This window comes from Mustela erminea, chromosome 11, assembly GCF_009829155.1.
Source record: "Mustela erminea isolate mMusErm1 chromosome 11, mMusErm1.Pri, whole genome shotgun sequence".
NCBI classification, from domain to species: domain Eukaryota; kingdom Metazoa; phylum Chordata; class Mammalia; order Carnivora; family Mustelidae; genus Mustela; species Mustela erminea.
Genome location: NC_045624.1, coordinates 46,801,463 through 46,822,116, shown reverse-complemented (window position 1 = coordinate 46,822,116; position 20,654 = coordinate 46,801,463). Strand labels below are relative to the sequence as shown.

Sequence of the window (20,654 nt, the reverse complement as noted above, 5' to 3'; positions counted from 1 at the left end):
ATTGTGTGGTGTTCGAAGAGTGTGTAGATTTTTTTTTTTAAAAGATTTTATTTATATATTTGACAAAGAGAGAGAGATCACAAGTAGGCAAAGAGGCAGGCAGAGGGAGAGGGGGAAGCAGGCTCCCTGCTGAGCAGAAAGCCCAATGCAGGGCTCCATCCCAGGACCCTGAGATCATGCCTGAGCTGAAGGCAGAGGCTTAACCCACTGAGCCACCAGGCACCCCTTGTTTTGTTTTGTTTTGTTTTGTTTTAAAGATTTTTTATTTGTTTATTTGACAGAGAGAGATCACAAGTAGGCAGAGAGGCAGGCAGAGAGAGAGAGAGAGGAGGAAGCAAGCTCCCTGCTAAGCAGAGAGCCTGATGCGGGACTCGATCCCAGGACCCTGAGATCATGACCTGAGCCGAAAGCAGAGGCTTTAACCCACTGAGCCACCCAGGCGCCCCCTTGTTTTGTTTTTAATGATAACACAAAACCAGGAGAATTTGTAAGGAAGATCTAAGGTTCTTGCATTTCTGTGGAAAGTGGTAAAATTCTAATTTATATTAGGATTAAGTCCAGAATTTATAATTTTCCCTTGAGTATAATCATTAAACAAGATTAAAAGAGTATATAGCCTAACAGGTTTCCAGAGAGAATAAAACCCAAAAATGATATAAAACACTTGAGTAATACAAAAGGATACAATAAAGAAAAGAGAAATACAAAAAAGTAAGCTGAGTAAGAAACAAATAGTAAATCAGTAGATTTAAACACAATATATCAGTAATTACACTAAATGTAAATGGACTATTCCATTAAAAAAAATATTGTCAGGCTCTATTAAAGATATACAAAACCCAATTAAATGCTACTTAAAAGAGACACATCTTTCTATATAAGGATACAGAAAAATTGAAAACGAAGAGTTGAAAAAGATGTCCCAGGGAAACATTAATCAAAAAGGAAGTTGGTGGGGTGCCTGGGCGGCTCAGTGGGCTAAGCCTCTGCCTTCGGCTCAGGTCATGATCTCAGGGTCCTAGGATCGAGCCCCACATCGGGCTCTCTGCTCAGTGGGGAGCCTGCTTCCTCCTCTCTCTCTGCCTGCCTCTCTGTCTACTTGTGATCTTTGTCTGTCAAATAAATAAATAAAATCTTAAAAAAAAAAAAAAGAAGTTGGCATTGTTATAGTACTATCAACAAAACAGACTTTAGGACAAGAAACATTACTAGACTTAAAGAGGGATACTTCCTAAGAATAATGTTGACTTAATTTGCCAGGAAAGTGTAACTTCTATAGCTGTATGCATTTAATGACAAAATAAATAAAGAATGGATGTAAAAGGAGAATAGAAAAATCATATTAAATATATATTATATATACAATATATATTTTATATTAATCAATACATTTAATAATGAACAGAGAACATATACACATATGTTCTCTGTTCTCTATATATGTATGTGTATATATATTCTCTCTCTCTCTATATATACATATATATGTTCTCTGTTCTATGTGTGTATATATATATATGTGTACATATATGTATATATATATATATAACTTGTGTTACTTAAAAACACACAAATAAATACCAAAAATGAAGTCCAGGATATCTTCTGCAAATGAAGAGGCTCCATTTGTCCAGGAATTTCAATCATTTGGAATCAATCTTTAGAGTTAACCAGTTATTGTGATTCCCAAGTTGGTACTCAATCCAAGACTGCTTGGGTCGTTTACAGAAGATCCAGGGTGGACACAGCACTCACCATCTCCTCTCCAGATCTCTCTGCAGTTCAACAGACACTCCTGTCTCCATCCTGCCCCAGCCTTATTTTCAAACCTCACATGCGTCCTGCCAGAACTGTTTCTGCTCTGACTCATTTAGTTTGTTGTGGCACCAGTTTTTAATTCGTTGGTATAATTTATCTCAATTTAGAAACTATAACATTATAAGTTTTCCAACATAGAGTTTCCCTTTACTTGAGCCCGGAACTATGTCTCTCAACTGTTTCCTTTGTCCAAGGTAGTTAACGTTGCACAATATTTAAATTTTGTATATGTTATTACATGGTTAGAATGATGGGTGGGGTTGGGGGGGATGGAAGGGTCCCTGTATACATTAGACTACCCATAATTTCTGCTTGATCCATCATTTCTTCTAACATAAGTGAGTAATAATTATCACAACTCAGTGACCTTTAAGGAATTTGTTGTGAACTCTCATTTATTTTGCCAAAGCAAAGTACTTTCAAGGTAGCATGCCTCTGAGATCAATTGTTATTTGGAGCATGGATTTACCTAATGAAAAGCTCGAGCATTTGGAATGCTGTAATTCCAAATACTCAAAACTACAGAACTGAGTTCCCAATGTTTCCTCCAATAAAAAATTGCAGGAAAAAAAATTCAGGTCCAAAGACTTAAATCTCTCCTCTTGACTAACTATGCAAAAGCATTCTCGATTTCTCCAAGAACTTTCTGGAGGTAAACGGTGTAATCATCACGTAGTCACCAATGAAGGCCTGAAGACCCTTGAATGAAGGACTGAGACCTGCAGACTGGAGGCACAGTGGACAGGCATGGCTAGGAGCAACATCTGAGCCCTGAAGTGGAGGTCACACTAGGGGCATCAGATGCACAGATTTTGTCCTGGGGCTTCATGCGTGAGACCCAATGTGAGCACAGATTTGCCAGGAGAGATTACACTGAATCTAACTCATGTCATTTGTTCAAGCTCCCTTCTGTTCCCAAATAGACTAACTCTCTCGTTAATGATTTGTCAAAAGACAAGATGAGTATTATCTTTTTGATTGTTACCTTGTCTCTTGAATAATATCTAAACTTTTGTTTTGGTTCCCACGAAGCACTGTGTACTTTAATGAACTCAGGCACTCTGCCCTGTGGAGAGGAGGGCCACAGAAGACACCCTTGGGCTGTTGTGTGACCCTGCGTAGGGCTAGCCATGCCTTCCTGGTGTTCAAGCTTTTGTTTCAACCCCACCATCCACCCCCCACCCCAAAACCTACAGGCCCCAAAGTGTCTCCAGACCTGAAAGAAGTCATCCACCTGCCGCACATAACCAGCCACTTCATTATCGGATTTAAGGATCTTCCAAACTTTTCTCTCTGCCTGCTTGTATTTCTGGGACCCCTTCCACTTCATGGCCATCAGAGAGCGCTCTGTCAGGGAAGCTGCCACGATGATGTCCAGCTGGCCATTGTAGATCAGAACCTGAAACGAAATCGAGGTGTGGGCAAATGTGGGACTCAGCAGGTGAAGCCACCATGTGTATCTGGGTATGGACAGTGTGTGCACGAGAGAAAAGGTAATGGGAGGCTTTCTGATTCTGTGCTCAGAGAGGTCAGCCTAGCAGGTGAGTGGGGTCATTTTCCTCCAGTTGGCCACACCAACAATCTGAAATCAGCACAAGCCTTGGCTCAGCCATTGCAATTCTTCCAGAAGTTCGAACCTTCCTAGGAACCTGCATAAAGTCTTCTCTCACTTACAAAAGCATTTGTACTGTATTATCCAGGGATATCACTTCGAGGTACAGCTATGTTCAAGAAGAGGACTGTGGTAACCTCTTAGTGGAACTGAGGAACACTATACCATCGGATTTGCATGGAGACTGCATTTCAGTAACTCAGCTTTTGAGCTGGTGGGCTGGGCATTCTCTCAGGAGCTGCTAATCCATACGATTCTCCCTTCCAACACTGGTTTTTTATAGTGGCAACTACAATTTTTTGAGGCAGATGGAGAGAAGCAGGTGCCTCAGATTTGTTCCTTGTTGGAGGCAACTGGGTCTGCCATGCCCCTTATAAGGCCTCCTTTTCTTAGACATGATAGCCACTTGTCAACAATGAGGAATGTCTCTTCTTCCTAGAATACAATTTTTATTTTTTTGCAAAGATGGTGGATAGTATACGAGAAACAACCCTGAAGCAACTCGTGTCTTTTCTCCAAAACCAATAAAGCAATATTCAGCTGGCTTGGGAAAGAATTCAGATACCACCCCGTGCTAATGAAGTGTAAAAATGGCACTCACTCTTCAGGAAAGCAATGATCCATTTTTAACAAGAAGATTCGAAAATGTGGAGACTCTCTGTCCCAACAACTCCAGGTTGTGGAATGAATTTTATGAAAATAAGCCCCCCCCAATATATATAGTCGTATTCATTGGGCCTTATAATGAAAAACTGAAACACAGTCCAAAAGTTCCATAGTGAAGGGGTTAAATAAACTACAGAACAGAAATCCTACGGGATCATGCAAAACCATTTAAAATGTGCCACTGAACCAACCATGTAGCAACGTGGAAAATACTCACATGCTGTTAAGTATGAAAGCTGAAAGTCAAATACATATCACAATCACGCATGTAGAACATAGGCATATAAACCCATACACATACGGAATGCCACTTTAAAAAAAACATGAATATAGTTGGTTAACATAGGTGGTGTAAATTTGATTGATTTTCTCCCTTGTTTTCCACTCTTCTCAGGTTATTTTTATGCAACTCACACGATACTAATTCTTGTAAGGCATTGTTACTCAACCCCCCAACAAAGAGGTTTTCCTCTGCTCCATGCTACCTTTGATCTACTTGGAAGTTCTGGTTTCGCTCAAGTGAAGACCTTTGGTTGAATCCTCAAATTGGATATAAAATGTTTCACTGCACATGTTTCCATCTCTGCCTTCCTGGTGCAGGCTTCTTAAAAGGCTTGCACATAATTAAACAGCCCAGGACTTTTACACACTCCAAATCCTCAAGCAGCAGTGGGCCAAGACTGAGCCCAAGATGAAAGAGCCCTGGGCCTCTGCTGCAGGAGCACAGGATCTTTCATGTTACCCCATCACCATCACCACCTCCGCTCTCCTAAGCAGAAACCCAAAGGGGAAAACTCCTGCTCCATTTAAACCCTCTTTAAAAGACTCAACTCAACTCTAGCAATAAAAATTTGCATTGTTTATACAAAGAAATTGCCTCAAAGACCTTGGGTACTTATGGCCCATGCAAAACTCCTACAGCTGTTTTGCCAACAGTATGGAAACAATTACATATGATCTGTACCAGCAAACAAGGCTTAAATCCTCCCCCCACCCCCTTTGAGAAAGGCCTGATTAGCAGAGATAATCATCTATAAAGTAATTCCTCTTCTAGAATTCCATGAAAAGATGCTGATTAACTAGCAAATACACAAGCGCATCTGGTTGTTTTCCACTCTGTGGCCACTAAATGAAGCTCGCATCTTTCTTAGTGTCTCTTGGAGCTACCTGACGATCATCTGTATATTTTGAAATTGATTGGAATTTTTTATCTTTCAGGGAAGCAGATCCACAGGTTACAGCAAAAACGGGCTTATTTGTACAGCATTAGAGTACATGTTCGTTGGACTGAATTGAAATGCAGTCCGTCCCTGAGCTGTGCCCCTTGTTATTCAAGACTCATCACAAACAAGAGCTCTAACTCTCTGAAACGAGGCAGTGTGGGGCTGAACTGCATAATTTTGCACATGGGACACGTAGAAGGCCTGCTTCTGGGGGCACACGGAAAATCTTCTTAAAGCAAGGAACACGTTTTTAACTTCTAAAGGGCACATAAGTCAAATGCAAAAAGAAAGAAAGAAAGAAAAATCAGATTAATGATCAAGCGAGGTGATTTCAAAGCTGGCATTTAAGGCTGCCAGCATTAAATGTAAGAATTCCAGAGCTTTTATTTTTATCTAAATGTCACATTTACTCTCATCAGCCCTGACAGGAATATTTCAGTTGCCTTTAGGGCTGGGTGAGTGGGAGAGATACCCAGGATCCAGTGAAGGGAGCCAAAGAACCAGGTGGGTGGAGCGTAGGGATGGGTGGTTCCGAGGCCCAAGGGCACATGCTACTCAGCTTGGTAGTCAGAGAAGTTCCAGGACAAGGCCCAAGCCCTGACGAGCTGGTCAGTTGTGGAGGATCTGTGTACATCTCCTCCACATCTTCCTGGGGGGGGGAGGGGTAACGAGCCCCCCCCACCCCCCATCCCCCCACCGTTGGCCTGGCCTGAGGAGTTTCCCAGGAGGCAGAGCTTTCGAGCTAACCCTGGGACAGTCTGGGGCAAACCTCTCCCTGAGGCTTGCTGGTATTTTAAGCAACAGGATCTAAAGACAGAGAGGCGGAGACAGAAATGAATGCAGCTTTTAGCTACCCTTGTCTTCCCAGTAGGGATTGTAACAAAACAAGGCACAAGGGAAAGACGGGCTGGACGGAGCTAGTTTGCAGTGACAACACCAGGCAGCTCCCCCGAAACACCCAGTTTCCTCACTTTCCTTCCTGGACAGCTGTGATGCCTCAGTTAAACTGCAAAGGGCACTCCCTTTAGAGAATTTTTTCTTTGACTACTTGGAGGTCTGACCAGTGAGCTCAGTGAAATTGATGGTTTTGCTTAGACGTGGAAAAATAACTTATTAAAAAATCAATGAAGACTGTGATTCTACTGTTTGTACTCTATAAATACAACATTTTCGAAAAGATGCTTCAAACGGGAAAAAAACACATCAAAATACTAACAGTTAAGGCAGCTAAGATGTGGATGATTTGTTTTGACTTGACTGTTTTCTAGGGGTTTTGGGGGGGTGTAAATGTAATCAGGATGTGCTTATGAAGACAAAATAGTAAAATAATAACACTAAGATGTCGGGGACCTTGGTTGGCAAAAGGTGGGTCTTTATTGGGGAATAATTTGTATTAACTCAAATATTACCAGCTCTCGATTTTCATGACAGCTAGGTAAATAGCCTAACTAGTTTGCTTGTGGACTATCTTAAAAACCCATTCCAGAAATCAATAATTTATAAGACATGGTAGGAGGTGACTGGATTATAAGCATTATTTATTTGTTTGGTCAAAAGGCAGAAATGAGAAGAGCATTTTTGTTATTTACTTTCCTAAGTACTTTCTTATACATATGGCTTTATTCTCTGACTGCTTCAGGACACTGGGACGAGAGGAATTATGTCTGCCTCTACTTAGCTGTTAAGGAAATTGTGACACAGCGAGGTGCCAGAATGTGTCTGAGATCCCAGACTTCCAAACGCCTACCTAGAACTCCTTAAGAAAAGGGCTGAATTCCTTCAAACCAACAAGCATTTCCTGACTCCCCACAGCTAAACGTTTAGTGCTACCAAAAGCCTCAGGGAGCGGAGAGTTGGCGGACTGTGAGACACAGTTCACATCTCTAGTTCAGAAACAAGCTTGGTCTGTTCGTCCAAGTCTGGTGACATCTCTCCGTCATTTCTCACTTGGGCTCTGTGATGTGTACCAGGTCGTTATTCGGCTGGTGACAGATGCCTCACTTCTGTGGTAAGGAGTGCCACTGAGGAAGCAGCTGTCGCATGGCATTGGCTCCCTGAGAATGGGGCTCTCCTGACACGTGTTTGGCCTGCAGCCTTGAGCAGGGCCTGGCCTCCTGTGAAAAGTATTGACATTTACTGGGTAGAGTCAGTTGTACTCTGTGAGAAGTTTTCTACAATGCTGTATGTTGACTGCCTATTGCTTTGGCCTGCCTAGGTTGACTCTCGCTTCCCCTGATAACAGGACTCCCACACCCTCAATGGATCCAGCCCTAGTGAAGGTTGCCAATCTCATATCCTGCCTCCTCTGTGCAAGGGATGAGCGTCTGTCCTACACTAGGGCACTCAAATGCTCTTTTCATAAAATTTGAATTGTGACACAGGGTTTCCTGATGAGTCTGCCCATTTTCTTTCCTACCTGGATCCCCAGAACTGTCCTTGCTCCCAGTCTTTCCTCATCTATGTCTTCAATTTTTCCGTGAATTCTGTGACCTATCACATCTTCTGATCAATTCTTTTTATGCTTCGAGTTAGCAAGGTTGTTTCTGTTGCTGAAAGCATGAAATCCAAACTTCTATACCAATGACCATTCATTGGTCATTGTCACCCAGGTCCCAGCATGCAGTAATTGGGAGCCCCTGGACACGGGGCTTAGCCTCCATGGGCTGCATTCCCTTTTCTAGACATGAAAATGGGAAGACCTACATCTCACTGTAGTGAAAATAAATGAGATACTGTGTTCAGAGTTGCTAGAATAGTGCGGGGCACATACTAGGGGTTCAGCACATGTCAGGTCCTCCTTCTCAAGTAGGTTGATAACTGGAGAGTGACTTGGAAGACTCAATAGAGCCCTTCTTCTAAAATAAGCCTTCAAAGTACGTAGATGGTACATTCCTGTCAAATACCTGGTTGCCAATCTCACTCTTCCAGGATAGGCCTACAGTGGGAGGAAATCCTGCCAGGACAAACCTGAACTCCATTTATTCAAACACTTGAAATAACATGCCTTTCACTCTGATTTTACACACACACACTGGGCACGGTATCTCAGTAATCTTTTCTTGGTAGTCAGAACCATGAGTTTATCAATTACCCTTGTAAAGAAACTTTTAGCTTTGAAGCATGAGATTCAAGATTGCAAGGAATTTCCCCATACTTAACTGATAGAAAAGTATGGTAAAAGAGTATCGCTTTCAGGGGGCCCTGGGTGGCTCAGTGGGTTAAAGCCTCTGTTTTTGGCTCAGGTCATGATCCCAGGGTCCTAGGATCGAGCCCAGCATCGGGCTCTCTGCTCAGCAGGGAGCCTGCTTCCTCCTCTCTCTCTGCCTGCCTCTCTGCCTACTTGTGATCTCTGTCTGTTAAATAAATAAATAAAATATATATTTTTTAAAAAGAGTATCGCTTTCAAAAAGGACATTTTTTTTTTTAAAGATTTTATTTATTTATTTGACAGACAGAGATCACAAGTAGGCAGAGAGGCAGGCAGAGAGAGAGAGAGGGGGAAGCAGGCTCCCTGTTGAGCAGAGAGCCCAATGCGGGGCTCGATCCCAGGACCCTGAGACCATGACCTGAGCCGAAAGCAGAGGCTTTAACCCACTGAGCCACCCAGGCACCCCAAAAAGGACATTTTTTGAGTAACAGCAGAATGCTCTCATTCTTCTTCTGCTGGAGGAACTGTACTAAGCATGGCGCATCCATGATTTCACAACACCCCCAAAAGGCTGGTGTTATTTAACCCATTTTAGGTTCGAATCCTAACTCTGCCACTTACTAGCAAGATGATTGTAAATTACTCAGTCTGCTTAGAGCTCTAGTTCCTCATCTGTAAAATAGGTGGAAGAGAAGCCTCTAGGACAGAGGACCCCTGGGGGGATGACATAACACCATGCATGTGAATCTCTGCATTTTGGGCACATAGTAAATGCTCAGTGAATGCTAACACCTGTTATTATTATCAACACATTGGAAGAGCTCAACATAGCTATTCAAAGAGCTCCACAACCTCCAAGTCAGACGTTACTTGTGAATTACAATTGTGATACAGAACATAATAAGTTATAATTCTAAACAACTGTAGGAGCTCATCGGTTTGACAAAGCACACAGCAGGGGGTCATAAAAGTAGTATGATGTGTGCAGACAGAAGGCCTGAGCTCCAGCCCCAGCTCAGGCTCCTGAGGCCTGGGCTTCCTGAATGATCTTGGGTATGTCACTGACTCACTCTGAGCCTCAGTCTTCTCCTCTGTAGAGTGGAACATTTATATCCTGGGATTGTAGGGAGGGCCGGATGGGATGGGAGATGCAGAAGTATCCTGTCATCTGAAGAGCAGGATTTTATCCGTGTTGTGGTTACTTTGGATCAAGAATGATCTGAAAAGTATGTTTTTGTAGTGGAACGTGGAGGTTTTAACTTGGCTGCTGGAGGCCTGCGTTCAGTTTGCAGGGATTTTTCCTGTAATCTACTTGCTGTCACTGCTGCTTTTGCAATTAGATGCTGGCATTTAACTTCTGGGAGATCTGACCACGGTGGGCCTGGATTTCCACTCACCCACACTGAGCTGACTCAGGCCGTGGCTGCCCCCGCCCCTTCGCCGGTGTTCCCCCCCCGCCCCCCCAGCCACAAGAGGTGCAAGGGCACCTGTCCTCTACTCGGGGCTCATGCTATTGTTTTTCTTAGAAGAGGGAAATATTTCTCTGTATCTATGTTTTTGTCATTGGTAAAAAGGAAAGATCAGTAGGTCTCAATCCCACTCTATTCCTTTCCTTTCCTTTCCTTCCTGGATCCACAGGCAGCGGAATTTCACTTCCATTGAAAAATGGAAGGGAAGTGGCCTTTTGTCTGAGTTTGAGGCAAGAGTACATGCTCACTTATATATGGAGCGTGTTTTGTTTGCTTGCTTGTTTAATCTGCTTTTGGGAAATCCCTACTTCTGAATAAATAAAGTAAATATTCATGCAAAGCCTGAGGACTAGACACCCAGGGAACACATATGAAAAGATGTGACCCCTATCCTCCTAACACTCCAGATTTTTTTTTTTAACTTTCCAAAGCAGCAAATAATTAGAAGAGAAGAGGCATATTTACTCTTTCATCTCTAAGTTTTCCTAAAAGAGGGGTCAAAGAAAAAGTCAGTTCCATTTAAGTATTTCTAAAATCTAGTCATTGGAGGCCTGGGGGGCTCAGTGGGTCAAACGTCTTCCTTCAGCTCAGGGGGTCCTGGGATCGAGCCCCACGTTGGGCTCCCCACTCAGCTCCCTGCTTCTCCCTCTACCCCTCCCTGCTGCTCTCTCTCTCTCTTTAATAGACATAAAATCTTTAAAAAAAATAAAATAAAATCTAGTCATTTTAACATCTTAAACCACAAGCTTTTCTGGATGTATATACAACAGTTTTGTTTTTTTTTTCATGGATTTAACTCTCTCAGCAAGAAAACCTCTCCCTAGTAAAGATCTGATGAACAGAATCAGATGATAATAACCTTATTTTACACAATACACACCTCAGAAGGGTAAATATTTTCCAGGCAGATAGAAAGCAACCGACAGCCAAGCTAGCCACAGACCAGTTTACCTGCAGACTCACCTGAAAACTCCCTCAGTCCCCTACCCCCCTGTCAGAGTCAAATTCTGACTTCAAGTAATTTAGGGGATCACACATGATACTCAATGGGGAAAAAAGACATCTGTACTTTTTCATGGTGGCTATACAACTGAATACTTGAAAGAAGGGATTTGGGGCAGAAAGGTATATGAATGTGATTTTGATATATTTTCATTGTCACCAGTAGAAAAGCAGAAGACTGAAAATAAATCACTTGAGGGCCACTTGCTGATCTAAATCTTTGCTTTTTTTTTTTTTAAACCCAAACTGAAGCACACATGTTACTGACAGAGAACACACAAAGCTTTTCTCTCTGCTTTCCTGACTACTCCTCAACTTATTAGGAAAATTACTGAAATGCCGCCAAAAGGGGCTCTGGTCTCTCAGTACGACAGGAAAGCAAACTGGGCTTTTGTGAGAAGGCTGGATTTTTGTTGTAGCATTTTTAGACGAAAGATTTATGCTTATATTTTGGCCCATTTACAATCCATCATAATACTTTGCAGACAAAGTTATGCTCTTTCCCCAATGATCTAGTGACCTTAATCTCCAACATTTTGTGGTTTCCTGTTTGGGGAAATGATGGAACGGCGGCCTCCACTATTCCAGGCTGCACAGCGGTCCCAGTTGGCCGCTATCTGTCTTAGTTTTGAATGTTCTCCTGTGCACTAAAAAACAAAACAAAAAAACCCCCCAAAAAAACCCTTCCTTTTTTTTTTTTAAAGAAGCTTTCCCCACAGATGCTAAATCAATGAAACTCCTACAAAGCAGCCCTCCACACTTCCTCTTTTGGCTGCCTTACTTCTCATTCTTCTATTATAAACCCCAGTGTAGCGGGGAGTTGTTTCTGCCTGAGGCAATTAGCATGACCCACAGGTGCCTTTCTCCTGAACAGAAGAGAATTAAGTTCACTAATATCCACCTCAACCTGGGGTAATTCCCGAGGGTTTCCCAAAAGCTCAACTGCAAAAGAAAAACTGAATTTCTGCTGTGCAAGATAATGTTCCAGAAATGTTCGCGACTGCAAGCAGAGCTGTTATCCTTTCGCGGACAATGCCTCAGTCCCAGTGGCCCACTGCTTGCTCTTTTGGCCCTACTTCTTCCTGATGATTCTGCAGGGATACAGGGCTGTAACGCAGGAAGCCAGAGTCTTCAGGGCCTGCCTAAAGGAGACTGGTGGGAAAATAACGCAACCATTGAATGAACAGTAGTCACTTCTGCAACCAAGCTGTTCTTCAAAAGGGACATATTCTGCTTCCAAGTTTGAGGAGAAAGGAAGACAAAGAAAGAGTAAAAATGAACTTAGAATAAACACCCCCATGTGCCTGCCATTCCCCCACCAGCTGGATATGCCAAGACGAGTAAAGAAAAACGAAAGTGGAGAAACAAGTTGGAGTGAGCACCCAGCGATTATACAAATAATGTCTTTTGGCCAAAGAAAATTATTCCTGCTTTCTTGCAACTTAACTCTAAATAATTCAGTTGCTTTTAGAAGGGAACGAGAAGCAAAGCCAACTTGACAAGGATCCAGCAAGCCATCACTGCAACCCAAGGCTCTTTGAAAGAAAATTTAACTACCTAGAATAGCACACTTAAAATTACTTCTAATAATGACCCAGAATAATTTATTTCCTCCCGTTGGAATAGAAAAGTCATGGGGGCCCATTCGAGGGGAGTCTTTGCTCAGCTTCTTGTTTCAGGGTCTGCTCTCAGGGCCCATTTCTGATTCCCTAACCTCTTAAGAGTCTCCTCTGACCCTCATCACAATAACTGGATTTAATGAACTGAAACTGCCCCAGGAGCAGCCTTGTCCATTTCCCAGATGAGTCTCTCCAGAGAGGAACTTGTCCTTCCTGGTTGTCAGAATGCCAGCTTCAAGATCACACCAAAGGTCACCTCCAAAGACTGCTTTGTGCTTGCCAATGTTATTACTCTACTGAAAGGTAGGCCAAGGAGCCAATTCTTTCCTTTCCCACATTATTAAATGAACTTCATTAATGAGTATATACATTTGCACTCGACCCAGCCAACAAGAAACAGCCCCATGGAACAAGTAAAAAATACTGTAATTTATAATAATTAAGGCTACAGGTAATGACCCGGACTAATCAATACAGTAGCCACCAGCCACATAGGGCTAGTGGGCACTTGGAACATGGCTAGTCCAAACTGAGATGTGCTATAAGTCTAAGATACACACTGGTTCCTGATGACTTCCTACCAAGAAAAGAATGTATAGTATCTCAGTAATTTCTTAATATCGACGGCATGCAGATATACTATTTTGGGTATAGTGGGTTAATGAAAATGTTAGCAAAATTAATTTCACCTGCTTCTTTATGTATTTTTAATGTTCCTTGTGGAAACTTTAAAAGTACATACGTGGCTTGCATTTTATTTCTACTGGACAGCAGCCATGTATACCTTGGGTTTGGTATATCCTGCAAAGACAATCTGTCCCTTTGTCAATAGTTGCCAGAAGACAGACACAACTTCCAAGGACAGCCATTCTGAGATGAGGAATCTGCAGTTCACCCAGCTGGACTCAGGAAGCTGGAAAACAGTCCAGGTGCAGGAGTGGGAGTAGTTCCTCCAGCCTCAATTATTCCGGGAATAGATAGGAGCTCCAGAAAACCCCTTGCCATCAAGTCCCCGGCCAGCTCCCCGCTCCTCGACATCACTGTCACTCAAGTTCAAAAACAAAGAGCATTGCTATAAATCTCAGTGGGTTCACCAAGGATTTTGAGATGGAAAAGAGGGAAGCAGAGTCCCAGACACTATGCAGTGTCGCTGGTGCCTGCTCTCCCTCCTACCAGGGAAGGGCAGGGAAACGACCTCCCTGCTGAAGCTATCCCAAGGACCAACAGAGAGCAGTGTGGTTTGCCACAGAAGAAATGCCCAGCAACCTCAATAGGAATCAATTTAGAAGTGCTCAGAAGGGGCGCCTAGTGGCTCACAGGGTTAAGCGTCTGCCTTTGGCTCAGGTTATGATCCCAGGGTTCTGAGATCAAGCCCTCATCGGGCTTCCTGCTCATCGAGGAGCCTGCTTCTCCGTCTCCTTCTGCCTGCCTCTCCCTGGGCTTGTGCTCTCCCTCTCTCTCTTTCTCTGTCAAATAAATAAATAAAATCTTTTTTTTTTTTTTTTTTTTAAAGGAAGTGCTCATAAGGTCCCGAAGGAACACAAACAATGGGAAGGGAGGCCTTCCACTGCCCTGTGAGAAGGGCACTCAGCAAGGTGCAGCCCATTCTGGATTCTGGCTGGCCTTCCTCATCTCCCATAACAAAACTTCCCTTCCAGGTAAGAAAGTTCTAGTTCTCTGCAAATGAGGATTACTTTGCCTTTTATATCAGAAGACTAAGAGTAAACAAGGACTCACCCAGGAACCAGAAAAGGCACTTCTAGAAGTCTAATTCGCCCACTTTCATCAGTCCCCAGGTGAGCAGCAAAATAAGTGAAAAGTTTCCAACCAGGCTGATGTACCCATGAGAGGAGACACGTACCTGGTCGCACAGCTCCCTCTCCTTACCAAATTAAAAAAAAGAAGTCTTACTGATGCTCTATGGTCTTTAGGTTTTCCCCTACACAGAAAAATCTGGTATCAGACACAGGTTCTCTGCCCCATCCTCTCAACAGTGATATTCCATCAAAGTCATTCCAGGAGCTTGCAATTCGTTTGTTTGTTTGTTTGTTTTTCTCCCCAAAACATAACTCTCCCTTGCTTGGTAAGTAAGGCACTTTCTGCCTATTTTTTCCAGAGAATAAGCTCAAAGGGATTGTGCAAAACACTGTAATAAATACGAGGACTGTGCAGAGGATGAAGAAACAGACTTGAATATTCAGAGCGAGCAGAGCCCAGGGAGACACAGGGGAGTCAAGACACGGGAGGTCAGGGGTTCCTGCCTTGCTCTTCTTTCAAAAAGCCTGGTTGAAGTTTCCAGCTTTCATCCAATCACACGTCACTCAGCACACGAACCCTGTGCCGTGGTGTAGACTTACCCACTGACAAGATGTGGGAGTTGCTCATAATCAAGCTGACAGCACAGACTGACCCACGGCCGGGGCGGGACTGGGCGACTTCGACAGAGCAGGACAGGCCACCCCAGCGACGCCACGGCTCTGGAAGGGACCCCGGGGGTTGCGACGGTGGTTTGCTCAGGCAGCTGTAAGCGTGCGAACACTGCCTCCCCTTCTAGACCGATAAACCAGGTCAACTGCCATTGAATTAAGTCACACTCAGATGGAAGAAGAGGAAACTCTAGTGGAAAAAGTGCTGAACCTGAAACCAGATCCTGCCGCCAAAGGGCTCAAATGATGATGGCGAAGGTTAGAAAAACAACACTAGCTTTGGGCATTCTGGTTCCATCACAGCCAAATATGTGACGCTCTAACATACAGACCATAAGCGCCTGGTGCCAATCCATCTATGAAACATTAGCAGAATTTTTGTTTGTTGGTTGTTTGTTTTTTTAATTTCCTTTTTTTTTTTAAAGATTTATTTATTTATTTGACAGAGAGAAAGAGATCACAAGTAGGCAGAGAGGCAGGCAGAGAGAGAGAGAGGAGGAAGCAGGCTCCCTGCTGAGCAGAGAGCCCGATGCGGGGCTCGATCCCAGGACCCTGGGATCATGACCTGAGCCGAAGGCAGAGGCTTTAACCCACTGAGCCACCCAGGCGCCCCTCCTTTTTTTTTCAATTAAAAGAAAAATTAAGCCTTTACTATTTTCCTCCCACTCCCCAGAGGATGGTGGTGGGCACACCCTGGTTTCCCACGGTCCAGTTTTATGACATTTGTGTCCGCGTTTGGCACCTTCTCCTGTCGTACCATGACGTGAGGATGAAAGATGGAGAAGCTACTGCGGTGTGGCGAAGGTTACTGCATAAGAGACCCCCTCACGGGATCTGGAAAGGACGACTCCCCCCACTCTTTCCCTATTTATTTTTTCAACATAAATTCAACTGATATAATCATCTGTATTCACAACAGTTGGCTTCCATAGCACCTGGATTTAAATACGCATTTCTAAGCGCATTGATTTTGAGAGCCATAGAGCCTACCTGGCAGATGGTATCGCTATTATTATCTTTCTCCTCATACTGCTCTCCCCCTGCCATATTTGGGTGACTCCAGATGAAAGTTTACGTTTTCTGTTGCCATAAATCGTAAGTGTACCTTCTAATGTTTTAAGTATCACACGACAACAAAATAAAGCCCTCGCACAATGATGACAGTGCTCCCCAGACAAAGCAAACTGAAAACAAACCAATTCACACAGAATATATTTTCAAACAGCTTAAAGAAATAAGTAAGAGAAAATAGAAATACGTGTCATTTCTCATGTGAACATTTCGTCCCAACGTAAACTGAAAGGACAAACAAGAACAGATGTCAAAAGCATGGCAGGTTTGGGTGAAATCAAAGTCTCTTTTATAATTGATGGGTATTCTCTTTACCCTTCTTCATCAAAATGCTTAAAAATTAAGAAGCCCAGAGGCACCTGGGTGGCTCAGTGGGTTAAGCCTCTGCCTTCGGCCTAGGTCATGATCCCAGGATTCTGGGATCGAGCCCCGCATCAGGCTCTCTGCTCAGCAGGGAGCCTGCTTCCCCCTCTCTCTCTGCCAGCCTCTCTGCCTACTTGTGATCTCTGTCTGTCAAATAAATAAATAAATAAAATCTTCAAAAAAAAAAATTAAGAAGCCCAGTAGAAGTCAGTTCATAAAAAAATTCATGCTGCTCTTGCTTACACTTGGATTATAACTGAAATAGGTAAAATGAATTAATAAGGAAGCCTGCAGTATACACTGATTTTCCTATGTACACTATTTTTATTTGCTTATAAAGTGGCAGTTGCGTTTCTATAGGCTATGATTACATAAAACAAATGTCCCAGGATTAGCTTCCCTCTCTTTAGTTAGGCTTCACTGGGAGCTACTTCCTCCTCCCAGAAGTTTTTCATAAAAAAAAAAAAAAAAAAAGAAGTTTTTCATAGAATGGCTTCATTGTCTTTTCAAAGGGTTTTGGAAGAAAAGTGATCACGTCAGCTTAGAGTCAACAAAGCCAGACTTTTCCCATCATGCTTTGATAGAAGCTTAGAGTCCACCTAAAAGTTGAAGAATCAGACCTATTTAAGCATTCGGGCTTTCCTGTATGCAAGAAATTGTCATTTGTCAAATCTCGTTTCCTGGCCACGATTGCCATTTTACCATCAGAAGATGTCATTAAGGAAAATGCCACAAGCAATTAGAGTGACCACTGAAATGAGTTAGATCTACTCGAAATATTTACCTTTCAAAATTCTAAGGCACATTCATTAATCAAGAACTGCCCATTTGTAAATGAAAATCTTTTGATAGCCTGGGATAAGTAACGAGAACTCAACAGCTGGGTGTTAAGATTTTGCTCCGGTGGTAAAGCTGAAACACATTAAGATCCTGAGTTCTGAAGATGCAATTAGTTGAAACTTAATGAGCTGCAGGATGAGAAAGGACAGGGAAAGGTAACTTTAAATTTACAATTTCCTGACAAGATGAACTTTTAAACACAGCAAACTAAGCCCTACCCCAGGGCAATTCAACCTTTCAAAGCACAAGCACACGGAGGTAGAAACTGGTATTTGGAGATGGTACCTCCTGAATTTGCAGTGGCCTTCCTAACGACCTAGCAACGGGAGCAACTTCAAATCCAAGGACAAGGCTTTGCTTTTGATCCAAATGGCCTTTAGGAATAGAGCTGTAGCTCTTGTTGGTTGAAATAATGGTTTCACACAGGACATACAATCACACACACACTCACTCACTCACACACTCATATTCTCACTCACATGAACATTTAGACTTTGAAAATATAGCTCATATGTTTTTGGGAAGGCAAGAACTATAGCCAGACAGAGAAAAGGAGTTAAAAACATATTCAAGTGCCCCTGAAACAAATAATACGTTTTGTGTTAATAAAAAACATTATTTATCAATATTGCCTATGAGTGAGCAGCTAAAGGTCAGCACATGTTCTTGGATGACAGCACCTCAAAATAAAGGCAGGGAATCTGCTACATTGTGACAGTTTTGGTGAGGCACAGCATAACTGCTCAGGGTAATTGAGAGTGATGGTGAATAAGAGACATAGAATCCACTAATTTAGATGGTGAGAAAGTGTTCATCGAAGTTTGCATCTCACCAAGTTGCACAGTATTTTGCAAACTGTCAAGAGTGATTTGGAGCAGTTGCTTTAAACTGCTGAACCCCCTAGCAGCCCAGCACAGGTAGGTCCAGAGTCATCACCTGCTGCAAACATCTCATGGTCTAAATAGGGAACTGAATTGAACAAAACTTAACTGGCGCTGTGACGTTTACAGAAAAATGTATTGGCTTAGGACAGACCTGAGTAAAAATTTCTGAGATTTCTCAAATTAAAAAAAAACAACAAAACAAAAAAAAATTTCAAAAAAAAATTTTTAAACAAGAATCATCATAAGAACAGCATACCGTCTTTATCAGAAAGGATTAAGCGCGGAGCTCTACAAAGAACAGGCTATTCAAAGCCAATAGCTCTTAGGGAGTATGGCCTGCATTTCCTAGATTTTAGAGAGACACTTTCCACCCCCTACCATATATTTTTTTAAAGATTTTATTTATTTATTTGACAGACAGAGATGACAAGTAGGCAGAGAGGCAGGCGGGGGTGGGGTGGGGAGCAGACTCCCCGCTAAGCAGAGAGCCCGATGTGGGGCTTGATCCCAGGACCCTGAGACCATGACTTGAGCCGAAGGCAGAGGCTTAACCCACTGAGCCACCCAGGCCCCCCTCACATTTTTTGTTTTTTTTTAAGTCAAGATACATATTATAATCAGCGTATGAGAGCGCATTTGTTTTTGTTTTTTAAAAAATCCTGCTTAAAGAGAAGGGAACATAATAACGTAATCAATGGTAATCAGACTGATGAATTATCTGCTGTTACTAAAATCAAATCTGAGTTTATTGTAAAGACAGCTATGGTATAAATGAACAAACCACCTGTTTTTTTTTCTATCATACTGTCCTTTTCCCCCCTCCCTTCCTTCCAAGCTTATTCACACTACTATGTGTTAGGAGCTATACCAGGCAATTAAATCAGAACACTTGGTGGAGTGGGCCGTGATTTTAGGTTTGTTTTGTTTTGTTTTTGAGGCTCCCAAGGTGCTTCTAAAGCCAAGGGAGCAATGCAAACCCAGCCAGAGTAGAAGTGCAGTTCCAGAATGGTAGGAGAAGGGCAAATTCAGGGAACTAACGTATTCTTAGGCAGCACCTACTCTCTGTCAAGTCTTTTGACATTACTTCCTTTTTCTCATGACAATTGTTTCTTTGTTTTTATTCTATATTTTATTTATTTATTTGACAGAGAGAGAGCATGAGCCAGTACACACAAGCAGTGGGAGGGGCAGAGGCAGAGGGAGAAGGAGGCTCCCTGCTGAGCAGGGAGCCCGATGCCAGGACTCGAGCCCAGGACCCTGGGCTCATGACCTGAGCCAAAGGCAGATGCTTAACCCACTGAGGCACCCAGGTGTCCCTCCCCTGCTATGAGAATTCTTCCATCATTAACGTATATTGGGTGCCAGCTACATGTCAGACACTGTGCTAGGTGCCCTACATAGAGTGGTTACTAAGAAGGTAAGATGGCTGCCTTTATTATGCTTATTTCTATGAGATAAGTAAGATTTTATAGATTAGGGAGTGAGAGGGAAAATTTAAATTCTAGGCAGCTTGACACCTGAAACTGCACACACCTTAACATGAGTATCAAGGAATTGGAACAGAATATGATTTGCAAGCGAAATTTATTGCCCACTAACGGGCCTATGGAGTGAGGTAGAAAAATATTATTTAAATATCTGTTTTGGATTATGTAATCAACATTTCCCTGTGAGGAAAACTGATGGAATTCTCGGTGAGAGATCAGTGTCTGTCTCCCCTATAATGCCTTGCAAACCTCTGTCCTGTGCTGAGTGAGTATAAAGGCGCAGCCACGCTAAGCAGTCCACTTGCTCAGAACATGGTCAATTACATCTGCACAGCACACGTCATCGTCTGCCTCCTTCAAAACTGTGCGCACTACAGACACATATATACTATATATATATACTATACATACGTCCCGGAATGTATTACACTGCGTCTGTAGGTTAGGAAGCACACTACACACAGACATTCACAAATGCACTAGCCACCCTAAGAACGAGTGTGTGACCAGTACCAGCAAATCCACCCAAAACACTTCTCCCCTGTCCCAACCCTCTGCCCACCGCACCAAGAGAACCCCTACCCTGAGGTTTAGGTTTAGAATTTCCTAACTTTTGAAAAAAGTTTGACTACATACACATGTATCTCAAAATAATATATTATTTACATTTGCCTGTTTTCCTGTTTTATTCTGTATGCATTCTTCTGCTCATTGCAGCATGATGTGTAAGAGGGAAAAAGTGGGAATAGCTGATGAGTGGATGAATAAAATGGGGTCTAGTCATACAGCGGAATATTATTTGGCAATAAGAAGGAACAAAGTCATGATACGCGCTGCATGGATATGTGACCTAAAAACCCTGTGTTCAGTGAAAGACGCCAGTTACAAAAGGCTGCATATTGTAGGCTTCCGTTTATGTATAATGTCCAAAATAGGCAACTCCATAGAAACAGGAGAGTAGTCGTTGTGAGGGGCTGGAAGGGGGTGAGTTACTAATGAGGGAGTTACTGCTAAAGGATAAGGGAT

General features: G+C 42.8%; 1 protein-coding gene across 2 annotated transcripts in view; it reads right to left on the bottom strand.

Moving 5' to 3' along the window:
• CPVL (carboxypeptidase vitellogenic like) overlaps nt 1–20,654 on the bottom strand; it is a 128,861-nt gene that overhangs the window by 23,186 nt on the left and 85,021 nt on the right. Inside the window, exon 12 of one of the 2 annotated variants that reach the window (XM_032304005.1) lies at nt 3,035–3,217. The exons of the other annotated variant lie outside the window; for it this stretch is intronic. Coding sequence (XP_032159896.1) covers nt 3,035–3,217 — 183 coding nt within the window. The remainder of the gene's footprint in view (nt 1–3,034; nt 3,218–20,654) is intronic. 2 annotated transcript variants of the gene reach the window in all.